The 22,710-nt window shown below is 46.5% G+C and overlaps 1 protein-coding gene across 2 annotated transcripts in view; it reads right to left on the reverse strand.

Moving 5' to 3' along the window:
• Positions 1-22,710, reverse strand: part of SLC43A2 (solute carrier family 43 (amino acid system L transporter), member 2) — a 54,018-nt gene continuing 31,308 nt past the window's right edge. Inside the window, exons 5-14 of one of the 2 annotated variants that reach the window (XM_006863228.1) lie at positions 12,893-12,985; positions 11,351-11,484; positions 11,061-11,263; positions 10,259-10,405; positions 7,624-7,635; positions 6,910-7,048; positions 5,402-5,531; positions 3,060-3,133; positions 1,566-1,689; positions 1-817 (exon numbers count right to left, since the gene is read on the reverse strand). In XM_006863228.1, coding sequence (XP_006863290.1) covers positions 656-817; positions 1,566-1,689; positions 3,060-3,133; positions 5,402-5,531; positions 6,910-7,048; positions 7,624-7,635; positions 10,259-10,405; positions 11,061-11,263; positions 11,351-11,484; positions 12,893-12,985 — 1,218 coding nt within the window. In that variant the 3' untranslated portion in view covers positions 1-655. The remainder of the gene's footprint in view (positions 818-1,565; positions 1,690-3,059; positions 3,134-5,401; positions 5,532-6,909; positions 7,049-7,623; positions 7,636-10,258; positions 10,406-11,060; positions 11,264-11,350; positions 11,485-12,892; positions 12,986-22,710) is intronic. The other variant, XM_006863229.1, reaches the window with a different exon arrangement.

Raw genomic sequence — 22,710 nt, forward strand, 5'->3', positions numbered from 1 at the left:
AGGCTTAGTGTGTTCACTTAGCCCACCATCCCTGCCCAGGCTTTAAGCCAGTGGGACTTCTCCATAGGCCTCTAATAGGAGGACAGGCCACAGGGGGCTGGAATTACAAAGGAGTTAGCACCAACAACAGGAAGCGGGTCCTTCCTTCCTCAGGCAGCCTGACTTGTCAGGGGAGGAGGTGAGCGGCCAGGCGAGGGGATTGCAGACAGTGCAAGCCTTTGTCCTCAGACAGGCATGGTCGGTGGGCATGCAGCCGAGGGGCATTAGGCAGGCAGTGGATGGCAGACCCCTCTGCCATGGCAAGAGGCAGAATCCAGATACTTTGAGTAGAGAGCCTGCCTGCTGAGGGTCTTCCTGGCTCCTCCTGAAGGTTCCATGAAGCTCCAAGGCCCCAGGACCCCTCAGGAGCAGCTGAGCAAAGCCCAGGGCAGCCCCTGCCTGAGGCAGTAGGAAAATCACCCTGTCCTGGGTCCTTTCCCATCATCCATCCACAACAGAGTTCCAAGGCAGGACCAGGACCCTGGGAGGAAGGGAGGGCTCCAATGTGGTAAAGGAGAGGGTCCTGGGGGTGCATGGGGGTCCTCTGCATGGGGAGGAGGATACTAGTCAGTCACTGAAGCATGGGCGGGAGGCCATAGTTCTGAGGTGGTGGGTGCTACACAAAAGCCTCCTGGTTGGATGAACCGTTGATCTTGAGGAAAAGTTTGTCATCCTCCCTCTTCTGCTGTAACTGCCGCTCCAGCTGTCGCCGGTAGCAGATCAGGTAGAGGGGAAGGCAGAACCCCAGCATGCTCAGGCCAAGCAGCCCCACATTCACCTGAGGAGGCAGGGATGAGAGTCTTTGTCACATGGAAATGGGGAGCCAGGCGGTGGGCTGTGTGTGACCTTTGCAGAGCCCAGCTGAAGACCCTTCCTTGCATTCAGGTTTGGGAAAGGAGAACAGATCATAATCGCAAACTGAAGCAGGAAGATTCAAGAGCTTCCAGGACCTGTCATTCCACATTCCAGTCCCCAAATTCCCAGAGCATAGTTCTCCTTGGGGCCACACAGCAGCCCTCAGGGCCTGAATCCCCCACCAAGGTCTTGCTGATCTGAATCTCCAGGACCGGGGCCAGGGTTGGGAAAAATGTCACTGTACTGCACTAAGAGTCTGGAGCCCTTAGCAACAGAGGCAAGACAGGAATTCGCTTCTATTTATCCCAAATCTGGCCCAAAGAGGACTTGTCTCACCTGTCACCCACCCACACTAAAAAAACCAAAATGCAAGCCCATTGGCTGTTGAGTTAGTTCTGAGGCACAGTGACCCCAGGTGTTAGAGTAGAACTCCATGGGGTTTCGTGCCTATGATCTTGATGAAGCTGATTGCCAGGCTTTGCTTCCATGGCACTGTTGTGTGGGTTCCAACTGCGAACCTTTAAGTTAACTACCAATTGCAAAGCACCTGCACCACTCAGAGCCCTTCTCACCTCCCACCCCGATACTCTGGAAGCTCCTGAATGACTTCTTGCTCCCAGTCAGCAGGGTGGAACAGAAGCCCATGCCCCACAGCCCACTGCCCTTCTTACCCACAGAGGGTCTCCTTGGAGGGGGCCCATCATGGCCAAAAACAGGGGCTGTTGTAGGAGAGCGAAGAGAGCACTGACCAGTGACTGCAGGCCTGTAAGACTGCCGAACTGGGTGGATGGGTACCTGCCAGGGGCAATTGAGAGCCTGTCACTGATGTGCCACCTGTCCACTTCCCAGACACCTCCTCAGCCCTAGCCCAAGCCTAGGCATGTTGGCGCCTCAGGCTGTACTTTGGGTATCAGAGCAAGAAGGGGTAGGAGTGACCCTTGAGAACTCTGGGGTGCTAGTCCCTGGATTACTTCCTTCTAAGCAGGAGCTCTGGTAGCGTAGTGGTTACAAATCAGGCTGTGAGCCGCAAGATCAGCAGTTCGAAACTACCAGCTGTTCCGCGGGAGAAAGATGAGGCTTTCTGTTTCCGTAAAGCTTTACAGCGTTGGAAACCCTGTACAGGGTTGCTATGAGTTGGAACGGACTCCACAGCACATAACAACAACAACAAGTAGTTCTGCAAGGGCAGGTTCTCTTTAGGACCAGCATGAGCCCCAGACTCCAAGAGGGTCACACCCTGCCCAGGTGTGCCTTCAGCCAGTAAGGGTCTGGCAGAGCAAGTGGAAAGTGTGGTGCCAGCGGCATCTGCTGCTTGGGAAGCAGGCCCCGGAAGCAGGTTGGAGGCGGGCAGCTTTGCTGTGCCTGCATCCAGGAGCCTTGCGTAATCACGGAAACTCAGCATCAGAGCTCTCAGCCTGGCTCACTGAGACCCTGCCAGGACAGCCACAACTTCCTCCCAGTCTGGGGGTGGGGCAAGCAGACCTGGAATGACCCCCGTGGGACGATGCTGGAAGGGAGAGAAAGTTCTAGGCAAAAATCTCAGCAAATATAGGCTTTGCTGCCCAGAAGTGGGAAGGGATCCCAGCAGGAACAAACTGGAATTGGAGTCAGAGAGAGAAAGCGGATGGTGTTTGGATTACAGTTTGGTGGGCAAGCCCCAAGCCTGAGAAGGAGGAACAACTGTCCTTCCTTGTGGGTATCTGGCCTCTTGCAAAGAGATGCAGGTTTCATTTTCACCAGCGCCTGAAAAATGGGCCAGAACTCAGCTATTTGATCTGATCCACTCTGGGCTCAGTTATCCATGTCACTGCCCTTTGCTGAGTGCCACTGTGACTTAAATATTCAGCTTTGGGCAGCCAGAAGCCACGTACTCTTGCCTGTCCCCGGGTAGCAGCCAGGGGTAGCCCGACTTGGTTGAGCAGTGGCTCTGAGACAATGAGAAGCCAGATGGGCACTGAGTTCATGTTAAATGTGGAGGCTCCTGGGTATGCAACTGCTGGCCCAGCCAAACACCTTCTGCCAAGTATGGCCTTTCGCTGACACACCCAGCAGAAGCCAACAGCTACCTGTCCCCTCAGGGATATAGCTCACCATGAACCTTTCCCATGTCATACCTTCCACCCTCATCCACCAGACCCCACCCCCCTCAAAGTGCCAGGACTTACACAGCGGCATACAGGCCCCCAACAGAAGAGTGAATGAATCCACGCACAATCGTGTGCAGGATGAAGGAGATGATCTGTGGGAGGGAGACATGGCATGAAGGGAAGACAGGGAGGAGCCCACCCACCTAGAAGGCCTGGTGGCATCAGAGCAGTGGCATGCTGGAGCCAGCTCGTGCCAGTGCTCCAGGGCAGCTGTTGAATTTTCAGGACATTGGCAAGCTGGTTGTTAACCACAGTCATTATTAAAAATTAAATTCTCTAAGTTTATAATTCAGCACATTATATTTAAAATAAGGGTAATAAATGCTCAAAAGTTGACTGTGACTCAGGGCAACCCCATGTGTTGTCAGAGTAAAACCGGACTGATTTTTCAGAGGCACCTCGGGTGGACTTGAAGGGCCAATCTTTCTGCTAGCTGTCGCGCACTTAACCATTTGTACCCCTCAGAAACTCCAGTTATTTTACTACGTTTTGCTATTCTCCATGGTCTTGAGTAACTTTTACTATTGTATCTGTAGCTTGGGAACCAGGCTCCTGAAGCAGGTTGGGGACAGACAACTTTGCTGTGTCTGTCCGCATCCAGGAGCCTTGAGAAAACATTGGAAAGTCTGTATCACAGCTCTCAGCCTGGCACCCTGCAAGCCTCCAGGGCAGATCTATTCAATCTGAATGGTAGATTACTACAAAAATGGGGTGTTCATGCAGATCTCTTCCCAACTCCACGTTCACTGACCTCACATTGGTAGCCTGGAATCAGCTATGCTGACAGCAAATACTACACTACAACCTGGGCTCCCCAGGCTCGAAGAAGCAGGAGTGAGATACAGTGTATCCGCACAGCACTGAGCAGGAGCTTTCAGTCATGACCTCATCTACCTTTGCTGACCTGAGGACTGTGCCCAGGGATCGCCCTGCCTGGCCACCCTAGACCCTACTGACAGATGGCTGTCCTTCCTGTCCCTCTACATTGCTAGCTGTCTGGGAGGGCTCTGTCCCAGGAAGGCCACTATTGGCAGGCTTGGAGAAGCACTTGTTAATCATTCTAGAGAGACACAAGAGCAGTTCACTTTGCCACTGGGTCCTTTGTTTGCTTTCCATGTCTTCTGTACATAGCCCTGCCATTAGCTCAACAGTCAGGACCTGTTACCAGGAATGTGGGTGGTGGAGGGGCAGGAGCGATTGTCTGTGTTAACAACAGGTGCTCCTGAATATGCATACACACACGCACATACACACACATACATGTGCTGCTGGTCTACCTGCAAATGTGGTTTCCCTTTTACAGCTCTTCTTTCAGAGAGAATAAAATCAAACAAAAGGTAGATGACTATTCCCACTGAGTGCTGATCCTCCATTGGCAAGGTGATCAGGGCAAGGGGCTGCCAGTCTTGCAGAGAGAAGTCACCAGGAGGCATCAAGAATGCAATGACACTGCCAACTGGAAGTGGTACAAGTCTCTAATAGTTTACTCATTTGCACAAAGTATCAACACATACACATGACCATATCCATGGATGCTGCACACCTGGGTGTTAATATCCCTCCACGTGACCACTTGTCAAAAGGAAGGGACCTTGTTTTCTTCTTGGACCTAGCCCAAGATACCATCTGAACTTGGGCTACACCCAACTGGAAGTAATACCATCTCCTGTGTCCCTTCAAAGTCCATAAAAACTTGAGGGCTGGGACCACACCTACTGCTAGATCACTTTCATGAGCCTAAGGGTGGTGTGAGCCAAGTGTCAAGGTCTACCTTGAGTTTTCAGTTCTCTGCCAAAAGTCAGATGTCAGAAGAATCAGAATTCACGTGCAAAGGAAGGAAACTTCTGAACCTGAATGCCAAGATGATCACCATCCTTAGCCACTCTGCACAGAGTGAAGACCCAGCGGACACTCTTGTACCGGGGGATCAGATGTCCCCACCAATACCACAGATTGCCCAGACCTCTGGGGACATCAGAATTCAGTTGTTTGAAAAAATGCAAAAGAAACAGCTATACAACTACCCTACTACATCGTTTTAGGGAATGCCATGGTAGTGATCATCATGATAAGCAAGATGCCCCAAGACTGAGGTGAGCCACATGCCTTCAGAGAGAAGCTTTTCAGAAGACAATCCCATTTCACTACATCTCACCCCCACATGGTGCACAGAGCCTGGTGATTACAGGGTCTCCATACATAACGGCTGGCTGCTTGGCTGACTGAATAAATGAATGAAAAGTCATTGTTTGGTTTGTTGATCGCTCCCATGGTCCATCATTCATCTTTTAGTTTCTAAATAACATCTCTTCTTCTCACTCCACCCCCACCTCCTGGCCTTTCCCTTTCTCCATACCTACCTGTAGAGGCAGGTTGGGAATAAGGCAGGTTATCCCAAAGCCCACGAGCAGCAGGTTGGTGAAAGCAAAGGCCCGCATGGCATTGGTAATCTTCTGGATCTGCCGGTCCCGCTTTTTCTTTTTCTCACCCCTGTGGAGACAACAGAACAGAGAAACAGGAGCTGAGAGCTCCCTGGAGGTGGGTTCTCTGAAGGAGTTAGGGAGTCCTAACATGTGGACCAGAGCAAGACTGCCAAAGCCACTCAAACACATGTCAGGGGCCAAGTCAGGACTAGACCAGCACTAGGGACACTTCCACTCTACCCTCTCCATTAAGCACTAAATGAGAACCACAGATCTGGGAAGATGGGTACCAACACACAGCACTGCCTTCAGTGCAAACTGATCCCAAATGACTGTGAGGGGACAAGGAGTGTGTGCCCAGGTTCTGATGTGGCCAAGCCTCAACTTTACCATTGGCTTCAACTTTACCCAAACCTTGCTGGAAACCAATAACAAGTTGCATAAGGAAATGAGTGGATTTCCCCTTGCAGGGCAGGAGGGCGTGAAGGGAAAACAAATGTGCAGCAGATGGAACCAGAATGCGCACAGTAACCTTTTGGCTGTGGGATCTGACCTAGATAACAGAGCAGTCTCTGTAATTATTTCTTTGTGAATTCACTATTGCCAATCCAGCTTCACCACCCACACAGATCCCCTGCGACAATCGGATGACATGGAGAACACTTTTGCGCCTTCAAGAGTGAATATCAAATGTAGGGAGGCCAGGCCAACCACTTCCTCTGTGACCTCAGGCAAATTCCTTGAACTTCTTAGCTTCAGTTCCCTCATCTGTAAAATGGGTCTAATACTAGCACACATCTCACAGGGTGTGTAGAGATATTGTGCATCAAGTGCTTGGCACAGGGCCTAATACAATAAACAGCAGCTCATTATATTAAGGTGGAGTCACAAAAAACAGCGTTTAACACATTCTCTTGATTTCAGAGCCCAACCCTTACCTAAGATGGGGCACCAGAACACTGTATGCCTCACAACCATGAACAAATCTAGGAACACATAGTAAAGTTACAGCAACAACGTACTATTCACTGACTGTATTACTCCCTATATAGGCTAGCAGACCTTTAAATCATCAGCACCCACTTTACCACTGGTGCAACAATCTCAGGGTTGTCCTAAAGGCAGAATGGTTTTATGCCCCATCATCTATACACAGACTTTCCTCATTCCCCCCACTGCCTTTGTTCTTTAGCTCAGTACTTCCCAAGCTTTGACATGCAAAAGCAATTCCCTAAGAAAATTCTAAAACATATACTGTGCTAGCTGAACAGCTGAGAATTTAAAAGGACTTCTGAGAGTACCTTGGAACACATTTTTCTCTTGCCTTTCACACTGACTTTAAACATGATCTATCTACCCACCCTGTCCCTGCTTAACCTACGACTGACTGCTTGGACTTATTCCTCTAGGGGCTGGGAGCCAGAGCACAGGCCCTGCCTACGCACTGGCTGGCCTCTTTCTCCTCAGGCTCTTCAGAGGCATCTTCACACTCCTTCAGCCTCCAGTCCATGATGTAGCCAATGACAGGGGCTGTCAGCAGGCAGAGCAGCTGGAGCACGCCGAAGATAGAGGTGTAGAGGCCAACTAGGAAAGAAGACAGGCAACGTCAGGAGAGGGCTCCTCCTGGCAGAGGGTCTGGGGGTGGGGTCTGGGCAAGGGCTAGTGCACAAGTCCCACCTGGAGTCTGACCCAGACTTCCCCTGTCACTCATTGTAGGGTTGAAGGGGAGCCCAAACACCTTAACCTCTGAAGTCAAGGCTGGAGCAAGGAGCAGTTCACCTTATTCTTGGCTCCCATTCCCCCGCCTGCTGGTTTCCAAGAAACAGTAAATGAAATCCAGTAAATCACACTGTCCCCTCCCCAGAAACTCCAAGAAGTCTCTGTGATTTGGGAATCACATAATTACCAATTAAAGATTCAGACTACCTCTAGAAATATCCCAGCAAGTCACCACTCATGTGGGCTCTAACATTAAAAGTTACAATCTTCAACGGGTCTCAAAATGATGGGATTTTTAAAGGCAAACAAGCCCCACCCATTCTCTGCAATGGTGGTCATGAGGATTGTATAGTTCGAGATGAAGTGGTTCTTGGGAGAACTGAGGCTGCCTGGGAGGGGAGGGGATGCTGTCATGTTCACTGACAATTCCCCCTGCTTACCCATGGCCATCACTGCATCAAGAAAGCAATGGTGAGAAGACAGAAAGGAGAGAGGTTAGCAGCAGCAATCTCAAAAGCTGTTAGAGAGAACTGGGGAGTGGAGGCAGGCTAAAACATACTCCATTTCCCATGGAGATCTGCCACGCAGGGAGCTTGGGGGAGGCTGAGCATTAGCCAGCCTTCAGAAGCAGAGGCAGCAGAGGGCCCAGCACGGCCACCTGCTGACGCTGCCCCAGTCATATGCAGCTGGTGCCTCATTGATGAATCAGGCCTGTGACACAGGCCAGGACCATGATGAGGAAGTGGCACTGAATGAAGAAGTGCTGGGAGAATCAGAGCCCTTCACTCCATACCCGCCCTGGGGACAGCACTCTGTCAGAACCACCTCCCGCACTTACAGGAAGGGTGAGGTCAAAGAACCCCAGAAGCTCAGCCAAAGCATCTGAAACCAGGGTCTCCCCCAAACAGCCAGAATTGGTCTCCTTGGGTACACCCTGCTTCCCCATCCTGATGCAGCGTCTCTGGACACAGCTGACTATGGAGTTGTCGCAACAGTTTGCAGGAGCAGGATGGGGAAAACCAATGCCTTGTCACCACAGACCAAGCTTCCTGGCTCAACTTCCTCTACTTCTTGAAACTGACTTTCTGAATGTGGGAAACAGTTGGAAAAAATTTCTCTTGGGCATCAAAATTTCTCAGAGTAGTAGAGACGAGTTAACAACAGGGAGCTGTACCTCCCAAGGGCTGAGGAGGGGCTTTCAGGGTCTTGATCTCGCTGGTCCTGTGTGTTTAGTTGATAAAAAAAGGTGTTTGGACATGATGGAAGTCTCAGGGTGGTGGTTAGCTCAGCTGCTAACCAAAAAGTTGGAGGTTCGAGTCTGCCCAGAGGCACTTTAGAAACCCTGGCAGTCTCCTTTTGAAAAATCAGCTGTTGGAAACCCTGTGGGGCATAGTTCTACTCGGACACACACAAGCTGAGGTTGGTTTGGTTAGATATGATAGATCAGTTTTCTCCAAACATGATACACAGATTGTAATGAATATTACATTAGGAAGGATTCCCATGACAGGATTTTGGGGGGAACATTGTACTAAACCAGGCTAAATAGGTTGTTTTTCCTCCAGGAACCCCCCTTCAGGCCTATAGCATGTTAATGTTAATTATGAGTTTTTACATGGGTGCCTTGATAAGTGTTTTCTCATTTAGAGAACTCCCATTCTACCTTAGAAAAATGTTATCTGGCTCCTTAGGCTGTCTTTTCATTTGCTAAAGCTGAAGTTCTTGTCTGGTTTCAAGAATGGTATTTGATTTCCTTACAATGCCTAAGGTATCTCCTGTTAAGTGAAAACCAATGAAACCAACAAAAGGTTATCAGCCAGTGTGACTGCCAATAAAAAGGATTTAACAAGTATGTTTGTCCACCTGTTGTTAGGTGCAACTAAGTCAGTTCCAACTCATAGTGACCCTAGGTACAACACAACAAAACACTACCTGGTCCTGTGCCATCCTTACAATTGTTGTGTGTGAGGTAATTGTAGCAACTACAGTGGCAAATCCATCTCACTGAGGGCCTTCCTATTTTTTTGCTGACTCTCTACTTTACCAAGCATGATGTCCTTTGTCCAGGACTGGTCTCTCTTGATAACATGTCCAAAGTACTTGAGACAAAGTCTCACCATGCTTCTAAGGAACATTCTGACCATACTTCTAAGATTGATTTGATTGTTCTCCTGAAAGTGCATGGTATATTCAATATTCTTCACCAAACCATAATTTGAATTCATCAGCTCCTATGCAGTCTTCCTTATTTCTTGTTCAGTTTTTATATGTTTACGAGGCCACTGAAATGCCATGGCTTGGGTCAGGCACACCTTAATTTAAAGCGGTCTTATACAGCAGATTTGACCAGTGCAATCTGTCCTTTGCCTTCTTGACTTCCATGGTTGTTGATTGTGGCACCAAGTAAAATGAAACCCTTGACAATTTTAATCTTTGCATTTGTCCCTCTAAGAATGACTAAGGCTGACTCAGCTCAGGCCCTGAGGATGTACAGACTTTCTTTGTAGAATCAAAACCTCTAATCAGCTGAAGACCTCTGCTGTTTTGGAGAAGTAGCATGTAAGTTATCAGTTATGTTTACCAGAGTTAACAAGCCTCAACTGGATTCCACACACTGGGAAGCCTCGCCTTGTTTCCCAGTCAAGATACAGATCCCTGTGCTGAGAAACTTCCCCAAAGCCTCCATCCCCAGGACTTGCCTCCCCATGCCAACCCTGCGGTTGTGGGGGAATGTTCTCTGCGTTTGGGTAGAGTATGCTGTGCGGTGCAATGTTTTCACTAGAGAACACACATGTCACCCTCCCCTTTAGGCACTGAAAACCATGTCCCCCACGCCCCAGACACATGTAGTTATTTTAGTCCTCCTAAACCGGCAAACCCTGACTGAGAACATGAAAGAACAGCTCGGGCTGGCTCTGGGAAAATGGCTCTGACATTTGCACAGGCCCTGGGATTCTGCCATTTGGGTCCAGCCCAGTCTAATGCATTCCAGCTGATGACCAGCAGACTTGACCTCAGGCAGATGGGAGTGTGACCAGCCGAGACACAGGGGCCATCTTCCCAAGGGCCACCTACCTTTGTCCTGGTCTCCACTGACCAGGAACTTGAGGATGTTGTTCATGGCGCCCATGTAGAAGATGAGCCGTAGCTGGGTGACACACATGGTGAGGAGACTGAGCAGCAGGATGGGGCTGAACACACTGTGCATGAATGAGGGAGCCGCTGTGGGGAGAAGTTCCCAGACACTCAGGGAGAGAGGTGGCCAGTGTCCCCAGGGGCCCACAGCCTACCCAACCGTCTAGGAGCTAGGGTGTATTGCAAAAGGATGCGTAATTTGCTGACCAAGTCACCCCATGCTAGATGCAGGAAGAGGGGGTACTGTAACTAAAGGCTGTGTGCTTTTAGAAGCAGATTGCCAGGTCTACTTTCCAAGGCACCTCTGGGTGAGTTTGAACCTCCAACTTTTTGGCTGGTAGACGAACGTTTAACTATTTGTACCACCCAAGGTGGGAAAATGTTGTTGTTATTAAGTGCCATCGAGTTGGTTCCGACCCATAGCGACCCTGTATAGGGTTGCTAAGGAGCATCTGGTGAGCTTGAACTGCCAACCTTGCAGTCTGGTGCCTTAACCCACAGTACCACACAGGTGGGAAAATAGAGTTGGGCAAATTCCTTAGCTTCTGTAAGCCTCCGGGTGCTCATCTGTAAACAAGGTGGGTGGAGCCACCTCCTCATAGGGGATGAAGTGAGATAGAACTCACAAAGTCTTCAGCTGTTTGGTCTGGGGTGACTGCCCACTCCCTGCCACCCAAGTGGGAGCAGACAGCCTGGGGATAGCACAGGTGGGCCTAGGTGGCCAGGGCAGTGCAGCAGGTACCTGCAGCGTCTGGCTGGCATTTCACCTCCAGGTCGACAGTGGACAGGCACAGCTTGTGGCCCTCCTGCAGTGCGGCCTGCTCCTTGGAGTTCCTCATGGAGCTGCCCACGCTGAGGCGGCGCCCCACTGTGGTCACCTGCTTGTAGAACTGCTTCCCTGTGATCTTGTGATCAAAGCCCAGCCAGCTGAACTTGATCTTTACCCTGAAAGGGATGGGAGGATGTCTGTCCACGCTGCTGGGGACCCCAGTTGGGACAGGTATGGGGACAGAGAGAAGTATGCCTACTTACGAGTAGTCCATGTCCTCTGGCCCTGGAAAGGGCTCCAGAGGCCAGTTAAAGAAGCAGTTGAGGAAAACCAGGCCGGAGCAGCCGGCCCAGACCACGAGGATGATGATGAAGGAAGCACCAAAGTCATAGATGACCTGACAGACACGATGAGAGGGACAGGAGAAGAGGGGACAGAGTTAGCAGAGGGGAGCTAGAGCTGGCCCAGAGGAGGGAGAAGCCATTTCTGTGGCGCTGACAAAAGCCACAGGATTTGGAGTAAGAGCTGGGGCTGAACTGGGAGGCATTGGCTTTATTCTGACCCAGGAGACCAAGGAGAGTGCACAGGAGGCATGGCCCTGCCACCATCTGAGGCCTTCAGTCATCAGCTATCTGGCCTTCCGATCATCTCAACTAGCCCCCACTAGCTAGTTATCTGGCCTTAGCATGTTGCTAAACCCCTTGCTTCCAAATGGGGTCAAGTGTCACCTCCTCTGAGAGGTCTCCCCTGAACCCCACCCCTGGCTGTCACATTCCACTGTGCGGACATGCTGTGTCTCTGGATTCAGTGACTGGCCTGTTGCTAGCCCAGGAGAAGAGCAGCATCCTCGCTTCACCCACTGATGTTTTTTTTTCGGTGTCTAAAAGACTGCCCACGGTGCACAAAAAACTCAGGGAATGAACAAACAGATGTGTCTCATTTTGCTCCTCTGTGAAATGGGCATAATAACCCTGGCATGTGTCCTCATGGTGTGGTGGGTTAATGGTATAATCCTGGCAGAACATGTTAGCAGTTACTGGTACTATTGCTATTTCTTTCCAGCACCCAAACAGAGGTCACCAAAGTACTAGGAGGGACTGGTAGACTCCTCCATGCAATCACCTCGACCCCCTAGGTCTGCATTCGTGGCTCTGTCTTCCTCTAGAGAGTCCTCCCCACCCCCCCTCCAGTGCCTCAGGAGGAAACTTCCACTTAAGAGCTGGGACCAGAGGAGGATGAAGCTCCATCTGTAGCTCTCATAGGAGCAGCAGTATTTGGAGTAAGATTTGGGGCTGAGGAACTGTGAGGTGTTTGTTTCACCCTGACCCTGTGTGACTTCCACGGGCTCCGGATCTTGCCTGGAAGGGAGGCAGCTGAAGCAACTTGGCAGAGAACTGCGCTTCAGCAAATGAGGAGCAACAGCCCAACAACAACAACAGGTTTGGGGAGTAGGGAGACTGGAGGCAGACACAGGACTATCATGAATTCACCTACCCCCACCTCTCCCAACCCCAACCAGAAATGCAAAGGCATCCTGTGGAACAACCTGCAGTGATATGCTTGAATTTTCTAACAACCAGTCAGCGGTTTTCTCTTCTCTTGCCTGTGTTTCCCAGGTGCATCCTGCCCAGGTGGGCGTGGGGGCGGGGAAGGGCAAGCCCAACCTCCCACACTGACTTCTCTCTTCAGAAAGCCTGGGTGTGTGTGTGTGTGTGTGTGTGTGTGAAGGCTGTACGCAGAACACTGGCAATAGTGGCACCAAACCCAAGTGCAGGTGCAAGAAAACCTGCTGACCACACCCTCACCTTGATTCCTGGGAAGGTAACTGCTGAGGAGGCGTAGGACCCAATCATCAAGGCAATAAAAGTGGACCGAAGATCACCAAACATGTTGGGAAGCTGGAAGATAAAAAAGAGAAAGCTAATAAGCTTGGCAGGGAGAGGCTGAGAGAATGGACAGAGTAAAGACAAAGGAGGAGGGGAACAGAAAAGCAAGGGACTGCTGGGCTTCATTGCCTACCTGCTCCCCTTTCAGGGGTCATTACTGCTAACGGAGTTTCTACCTCCTGGACAAGATTGTGAGGGCAGGGGATAAAAGTCATGCAGAAACCAATTTCCAGATATAAAGACAGGTTACTTGACTTCCTGACTGGCAAATCCCTTCCTGTCGCTGTTTCTGGCATAGGCCAGGGACCTCTTGTCATTCCAGCATTATCCTGAGATGCCACAGAGCAAAAGTTGTGAGCTTCAGACACCCCTCAAACAGAACAAGCCTGTTAAGAATCTATTTGGGGATAAAGGCATCATTTTATAAATAAAAATATCAGTGTCCCAGAAAGACCAGATGCCAGCAAAAGCTGTTTTTGGATTTTGAGAGAGTAGGTTTCTGGAACATGCCCATCAGAATTCTCTAGTTGTTACCCCTCAGGGCTAACAAGGGAGCAGGCCTAGGATTTCCCTGTCTCTGGATCTCTAAGTGCAAACAGGAGCCCTGGGAGCATGGTGGGTAGTTGGGCTGCTAACCATAAGGTCAGCAGTTCGATCAAATCTACCAGTTGCTTCATAGGAGAAAGAAGAGGTTTTCTACTTTTGTATATAGATTTATAGTCTTGGAAACCCTATGCAGACTCACTATGAGTCAGAACCGACTAGGTAGCAAACAACCAAGTGCAAACAGGAAGGTCTCTTTCCGCCATTAAAAGTTCTTACATCTCCCGTGAGTGGATGCCGGGTGCAGAGCAAGAGAGCACCCATCCAATAATAATGATGTCATGGCTGAAACCCTCAGCATTCCACACAAATCCAGATGTGGTAAATATTATGATACATTTGTAGATTTAAACAAATGTTGTGGAGCAAAGTACATCCTCCCAAATGCCACAGCTCCTCTTCTTCAACATCAAGAGAGATTATATTACGTTACACTTGTGAAGGTACTCATCCACCATGCCCCTGGGGTGGCACTGAGGATCACAAGCTCTGGATAGTGATGCCAACCTGCTTTATTGACTCCTGCTGTTTATATGGACCTAATCTTACATTCCCTTCCTCAATTTGTCTTTAATGTTTCTTTGTTTTTTGGTATTTTATCAAACATGTGACAAGTGCTGGTTGCCTGTAAGCAATTCTGTTGTTGCTAAAGGAGACAGCATAGATTGCTAGCAGGGATCTAGGATGCAAAGTCTTAATTTAGCTACGTATCTGCCCCACATCAATTTTGCCTGTTTTATTCAGCTCTGGTAGCATAGTGGTTACGAATTGGGCTGCGAACTGCAAGGTCAGCAGTTCAAAACTACCAGCTGCTCCGCAGGAGAAAGGTGAGGCTTTCTGCTCCTGTAAAGATTTACAGCCTCGGAAACCCTGTTCAGGGTCGCTATGGGTCGGAACCGACTTGACGGCACTTAACAACAACAACTCAGTTCAAATTGAGTAATGGACATCACCAAAAAAGTGAAATGGCAATGCATAGAATGGAAAGCATTCTTTTGCAAGTCATACATCTGGATAAAGGACTTGCATCTAGAATATATAAAGAACTCCTAGGACTCGGACCCCTATACATGGTCACTACCTGAACCAACTCGATGGCACTTAACAACATGACAATAATAAAAACACAAATAACCAAATTCTTAAAGTGGGCAGAGGACTTGAATACAGTTCTCCAAAGAAGATAAGCAGATGAAAATTAGCATGTGAAAACATGCCTATAGATTTTGTTGTTTTTAAGTTATCTTCGGGTCAGTTCCAACCCATAGAGACCCTGTATAGGGTTTCCAAAGAGCGGCTAGTGAGTTTGAAGCACTGACCTTGCAGTCCAGTGCATTATCCTGCAGCGCCACACCAGGACTCCTTATATGCACAGTTGTGTTGTTAAGTGCCGTAGAGTCAATTCCGACTCATGTTGTTGTTGTTGTTATGTGCCATGGAGTTGGTTCCGACTCACAGCGACCCTGTACAGGGTTTCTGAGGCTGTAAATCTTTATGGGAGCAGACCGCCTCATCTTTCTCCTGCGGAGCAGCTGGTAGTTTCAAACTGCTGACCTTGTGCTTCGCAGCCCAATTCGTAACCACTACGCTACCAGAGCTCCTTTCCGACACATTGTTGTTGTTGGTAAGTACCATGGAGTCGGTTCTGACTCATAGCGACCCTGCACAGGGTTTCCAAGGCTGTAAATCTTTACGGGAGCAGACCACCTCATCTTTCTCCTGCGGAGCAGCTGGTAGTTTTGAACTGCTGACCTTGTGCTTCGCAGTCTGGTTCCGACTCATAGCAACTCTGTAATAGCGTTTCCCAGGAGCAGTGGTCTAGTGCTTATCTTATCTTCCAGCTTGACACCAGTCTTTAGGGAAATGCAAATCACAACCACAATGAGCTACCACCTGAGCTACCACTTTATACCCACTGTTGTTGATAAGTGCCTTCCAGTCAGTTCTGACTCTGGGAGCAGCTGGTGGGTCTGAACCACTGACCTTGCGGTTTAAACTGACCTTGTGATTCAGCACATTATCCTGAAGCGCCACACCACAACTCCTTACACGTACTGTTGTGTTGTTATGTGCTGTTGAGTCAGTTCCAACTCATAGCAACCCTGTATGGGTTTGCAAGGAGTGAATGGTGAACTTGAACCACTGCCCATGCAGTGCAAAATGACCTTGCAGTCCAGCACGTTAACCTGCAGTGCCACACCAGGGCTCCTTGTACCCACTAGGGTGGCTATAATAAAAAATTCAGATAATAACAAATACTGACAAGGATGTGGTGAAATTAGAACCTTTATACACTACTGGTAGGACTATAAAATGGTGCAGCCACTTTATAAAACAGTTGGGCTGTTGTCAAATGTTTAAACACAGAGTTACCACATGACCCAGCAATTCTACTCCTAGGTACGTACATATACCCAAGAGAAATGAAAGCATAAGTCTAGACACAAATGTGTACACAAAAATGTTTATAGCAGCATTCTTTATCACAGCCAAAAAGTAAATACAACTTCCCATTTAACCTAGCCTTGGTGGCTTGAATAATCAGAACTTGACTAGAGGAAGACTACAAACAAAAAAAAACAAAAAAAAATTTTTTTTGGATAAAGGAAACAAGGGTAAATTGCTTCAATTTGATGACGCTGACCTATACTCATAGAGGTAGTAACTCTAAATACCAACAGAGAGGGAAGGAGTCCTTCACATCAAGTATCAATCCTATCCCCTCTGTACACAGGGTAGATAGGGATGGGCAACTTGGACATTGGCTACCTAAAATAAGGGGCAAACCTACACCTATAAATGCTGTAGCTCAAAAGAGGAAACAAATTCCTGTTGCAAGAACTATTCCCACCCCCTCCACACAAAGGGTAGACAGGGATGGGCAACTTGGACATTGGCTACCCAAAATGGGGGGAGGGATACAAAGGTAAGAAGTGACTGGCTTACAAACTTTCAAGAGGGAACCTAGATCCAAAGGGCATGGAGGAAGGTAGAGTCTCCAGTGAGTGGTATCCAGCCTGTCCAGGAAGGGCTGATGAAACAAAATACAGATGGGTCTCTTGTGATGCAATAGTGAATAATTGTTATCAGGACTGATTGTGAGGGTTGGAAATCTAAAGATGGACATTTTGTAGTAAGGAGGGGAGTGATTAACTTTTCAGTCTAGGAGCGGAGGACCCTAGGATCATCAATGGAGAAAAGCAGAGAGCGGGATCCTACCCAGAGAAGCAGTGAGGCCTGAGATGGAGGCAGAGAAGACAACGTCAAGAGATGGTGTGGCTGGGGACTCGGGATCAGGAGATGGAAAGCGGCTGAGGACTGTGGTGGGGGGGGGGGGTGCAGGCTTACAGGGTACACCCTTTGGTTGGGTGAGGAAGCGTGTACGAGATGGTAACTATGCCAATGAAATGATAGATGATGGAATGAATGTAAAGCTAATGTTCTCCCATGTAGACTATCACACAATTTACAATAAAACATTTTAAATAAATAAATAAAATGAGGGGGCAATAAGGGCATGAAGTGACTGGCTTACAAGGTTTCAAGAGGGAGCTTAATTTAAGAGTATGGAGGGAAAGAAAGAGTTCCCACTGAATACTTTTCATCTTGTCTAGGTGGGTCTGGTGAAAAGAGATGGGGATAAGATTCGTATGATTCAATAGTGAGTTATTATTATCATGACTAATTGTGACTGTCACAATTGTAAAGGTAGATGTTTTGTAACAAAAACAGGGGAGTGGTTAATCTTACAGTCCAGCAACAGAGGACCCTAGGACCATCAAGGAAGAAGAGCACAAGCAGAATGAGGGACCCTATCCAGAGAAACAGCAATACCATAGACGGAGGCAGAGATGGGGTCATGGAGAGGGGGAGCGGCTGATGATTCTAGATTCATGGGAAGAGAGGGACTAAAAGTTGGTGGGCAGGAGGCAGACTTGTAGAATGTGCCCTTTGGAGGTATAAATTATTATATATGCATCAGTGTTGTTGTTTTTAAAGCTAAAGTGGATAGAGAGAAATACTGTTAACTGAAGGTACATGGAGGGGATTATAATCATCGTAATGAAACAAGATGTATGATTTGTTGAATGGTAAAACTGATGATGTGCCCTGTAAACTTTCACTCAATTCACAATAAAAACTTTAAAAAAAGAAAAAAAAAAAGTAAATACAACTTAAATACTCATCAACTGATAAATGGAGAAAGAAAATATGGTATAATCTTAAAATGAAATGTTATTCAGTCATAAAATATGAAGTATACTGATCCATGCTGCAGCATGAACTTTGAAAACATTATGCTAAAGCTAGACACAAAAGACCACGTATTGTATGTTGTTGTTGTTTAGTGCAGCTGAGTCAGTTCTAACGCATAGTGACCTCGTATAGTTTCTGAGCAGTGGCTGGTGGATTTGAACCATAGCTGCCCTTGCGGTTAGCAGTCCAGTGCTTATCTTACAGTGCCACACCAGCACTACACAGATATTGTATATACGTATGACTCCATTTATATGAAATATCCAGAATAGGCAAATTCATAGAGACATAAAGTAGGTTAGTGGTTGCCTAGGGCTATCAGGGGGAATTTAGGGGCAAATGGGGAGTGACTGCTAATGGATATAGGGGTTTATCTTTGGGTTACTGAAATTAATTGTACAAACTCCTTAAATATACCTTAAATAGGTGAGTTGTATAGCCTGGAAATTACTTTGCAAACTCACCAGCTGTTCTTGAAAATGCGATACAGTGTCACTATGAGTTGGAATCAACTAAATGACATTTGACAACAACAAAAGTTACTAAAAAATTTTAGTAAGAGACTTAAGATGTTCTGAGATCCAAGGACTGAAAAGAAAGAGTAACAAATACACATTGTTTGGTCAAGTGTATGGTATAACACTATCTATGGTGGCTTGACAAGCTATCTATGGTGGCTTGACAAGCTTGACAGGCTCCCCAGAGGATTCCAGCACACAAATATCTCTTCTCCCAGTCCCCACATAGAGTAGTCCTTTGCCCTTCCAGGCTTCACAGAGAAGGAAGGTCAGAGGGGGAACAGCAACATACCGAAATTCACCCAAACAGGAAAACAGAGGAAATGGGACATGCTCATGCTGTGCCCTGCACTGAAGGTGTGTTCCAGTCTGGCTCTCTGCATAGCTGCCTCCCAGGTATGCAGCAGTTCCGAGCATACACTAGGCCTGCTCCTTGCTGGTTACACCAGCAATTCAGCTTAGTAGTGGAAGAATCCAGAGATTCCTCTGGGGCGAAAACCACCCAAAAGAGAATCCAAAGATTAACTGCATGTTTGGAAGGATGCCACTACTCCAGCCAGGGCAGTTGAAGAAAGAAAGTGATCTAAGAAGCCTTAGCAAATCTACTTAAAAGAACAGATGGAGACCAAGGGCCTAGTGTAGAAAAGGCCACTGTTGGTGCAGACACCAGCCAGGGGAATCTTTTTGTTGCCGCAGAAGTGGGTGTGCCTAGAGGCACAAAGACCGGTCTTAAACTCTTCAAAAGGGCTAAGCAATGCTTCAGAAATGCAGTTTCCTAGTTAATCCTAACCTTGGGTAGAGGCAAACAGAACAACAGGTTGGAATGCTAGCACCCAACCCTGCACTGACCTTCTGGAATCTTCTCCTTAGCAGAAGATCCAGGACACTGAAGACCAGGAATCTCAGAAAGGAGCTGACTTTCCATCCACCCATGGCCGAACCTGTCACTCTCATGCCTGGACAAATGCTGCAGCCTTCTAGCTGTCCTTCTTGCTGCCTTGTCTCTCCCTGCCTAGAACATTCCTAACCAATAAGAAAATTCTCTTCCTAATATGTTCTTTTGGTCAGTAGGGCCATTCCTGGGGCAAACAGAGTCTGAAGGCAAACCATAAAATATTGTTGTTGTTAACTGATGTCAAGTCAGTTCTCATTCACAGTGACCCTTTATAGGGTTTCCAAAGAGCAGCTGCGGTGGGGGTGGAGTTTTAAACTGTCGACCATGCAGTTCATAGTCCAGTGCTGATCCTACAGTGCCCCACCAGGAGTCTAAACCATAACATACAGCCCCCATATTTTTTCAAGTTCACCACCACCACCACTATGCTTCCCCCCATATCCCATTCCTGACTGGAAAACAATGTATTTTCATTGTTAAATATTTGAAACAAAGCAGACATTTCTAAAAAGAAAAATAAAAACCACCCTGAGATGACCATATTACCATTATGATATATTTCTCTTTTGTCTTTTTTTCTACAAATCTATCAGTTGCAGCCAACCTAATCTCTACTTGTAGTGATCCCATGTGTGTCAAATACCATTAAAAGTTGTAAACATGAAGAACTTAATCATTGTCACTGAATTGTACATGTGGAAAATTGTTGAATTGGTGAAGGCTTTTTTGTCTGTATTTTCACCACAATTTCAAAAAATGACAACCTTATACCGTTTTAACATAATTGGAACCATATGGTTCATTTGTTTTATAAACATCTTAATTTCTACCTATATTATACATGTTATCTAATTTAATTTAGCATTCTTCAACATAATGACCACCTAGCATTTTCTTATCTGGATGGTTTATAATTTATAAACCATTTCTCTGATATTAGACATAAAGTTCTTTCTAATTCTTATCATAAATAATACTACAATGAACAATCTTAAGGATAAATATATGTACATATAGCTATTCTTTCCTTAATATAAATTCCCAAAAGTAGAATCATTAGGAAAAAAGACAGACACAGTGTTCGGGTTTTGAAATGCTCTGTACCAAATTATCTTCCAGAAAAATTACACCAACTGATGCTCCATTTCAGCATAGCCATTTCAACACTGTGTGCTGTCATGTTTAATATTTGCCACTTCACCTAAAATACAGACTGTATTTCATTGTTACTTGAAGTCAGTTTCTTTATGTATACAGATTAAAGGAAATCAATGACTGATATTTGCCTCAAAACACTCCGGTGCCAGGAGGGGATAAAAAATAAAATAAAACCAGCCAAATATGGAAAACTGCTGAAGTTATCAGATGGGTTGTTGTTGTTATGTGCCGTGGAGTTGGTTCCGACTCATAGCGACCCTGTACAGGGTTTCCGAGGCTGTCAATCTTTACGGGGGCAGAAAGTCTCATCTTTCTCCCGTGGAATAGCTGGTAGTTTCGAACTGCTGACCCTGAGGTTAACAACCCGATTCGTAGATTTATCATCCTAATTCAATACCGCATAACGTTTAAAGGTTTCCATGATGAAAAAGAGAAAGAAAGCACACTTATTTGATTACTAATGACTTTGAGCGTTTAAATTTAAAATTAGTCATTTATATTTTTTATTTGTCATTCTTTTCTACGGGGATGTTAGTATTTTTATATTGATTTTGTAACGGTTCTTTATATATTAAAGACATTCACAGTTTGTTCATATAATGCAAGTATGTTTTCCTAGTTTGCCATTTTTATTCTCCTTAATTTATGGTATTGTGTGGTCCACAGATTATTTTAAAGGTAGTCAAAATTGTGTTTCAGCTTTTAGGGATTACAAAGGAAAGAGCCCTGGCGGTGTAGTACAATATGTGTTGGGCTGCTAAGCGCAAGGTCAGTAGTTCAAATCCACTAACTGCTCCATGAGGAAAAGATGAGGCTTTCTGCTCCCATTAAAGATTTACAGCCTTGGAAACCCTACACAGGACTGTCATGAGTTGGAATCGACTCAACGGCACATAACCACCACCACCACCATCACCATAGAGGTCTAGTATTTTATGTCAGATGAAGTATTTCCAAAGATGACCTTGGTACCAAGACACCCAAAACACAAACATCCTGCCAATGGTGATGTTTGAGCAGAAGAGCAGGTACTGGAGAAGAGACGGTTTCCCTGTGGACACAAATGAATTTTTAAATGTTAATACTAACTGTGTTTTACCCTTTAAATTGTTTCCTTCTCTTCCTCCCAAAGTTGCCATGCCTACCAGAGGAGATTATTCCCATTTGCCGTCCCCAGGGACAGCTGAACCAGGAGATTTTCCTTATGAGTAAATGAAAATACAAATAGTAATAGCAACTTCGTAATACCTACTCTTAACCATGTGATTTTAAATACCAGGGAGCTTCAGAAAGTTCATGATAAAATGGAATGAGAAGGTAATGACACTTTTCCACGAACTTACTGAATCCACCTTGTATTATCTTAAAAACTCTCAAAACTTAGTCAAAACAGCTTGGTACTGATACAGCCAAAGACACACAGATGAGTGGAACAGAATTGAGAACTCAGAAGTAACCCATCCACCTACAGTTGGTTGATCTTCGACAAAGGGCCAAATGCATTAAATGGGGAAAAGATATTTTCTTTTCAGCAAATGGTGTTGGCAAAATTGGAACTCCATTTGCAGAAAAATGAAACAAGACCCATATATCTCACACCACATACAAAAATGAACTCAATGTGGATTAAAGACCTAAATGTAAAACCTAGAACTATACACATCATCAATGAAAAAACTGGAGCAAATGTAGCAGCTCTGATGCATGGCATAAATACACTGTCAAACATAACTGAAAACACACAAACAGAAGACAAAATAGATGACAGAACGTCCTAAAAAATTACACACTTATATGCATCAAAGGAGTAAAAAGAGAACCCACAGACTGGGAAAAAAAACGTTTGGCAATGACGTATCAGACAAAGGACTACTCTCCAAAATTTATAGAGCACTTCAACACCTCAACAAGAAGAAGATAAATAATCCAATTAAAAAAAGAGCAGAGGACATGAACAGACAGTTCACCAAAGAAGATATTCAGGCAGCCAACAAACATATGAAGATATGCTCACAATCATTAGACACCAGAGAGATGCAAATCAAAACAATGAGATATCATCTCACTCCAGCATTAACAGCAAAGTTTCAAAAAACAAAAGCCAACACAAATGCTGGCGAAGGTGTGGAAAGACTGGGACCCTCCACACTCCTGGAAGGACTGCAAAATGGTAAACCCACTGTGGAAAATGGTTTGATGCTTTCTCAAAAAGTTGGAAATGGAAATACCATATGACCCAATAATCCCTGTACTTGGTATATCTCCTCAAGAAATCAGAGCCAGGACATGGCTAGATATATATTCAC

This window comes from Chrysochloris asiatica, unplaced genomic scaffold (genome assembly GCF_000296735.1).
Source record: "Chrysochloris asiatica unplaced genomic scaffold, ChrAsi1.0 scaffold00054, whole genome shotgun sequence".
In the NCBI taxonomy this organism is placed as follows: Eukaryota; Metazoa; Chordata; class Mammalia; order Afrosoricida; family Chrysochloridae; genus Chrysochloris; species Chrysochloris asiatica.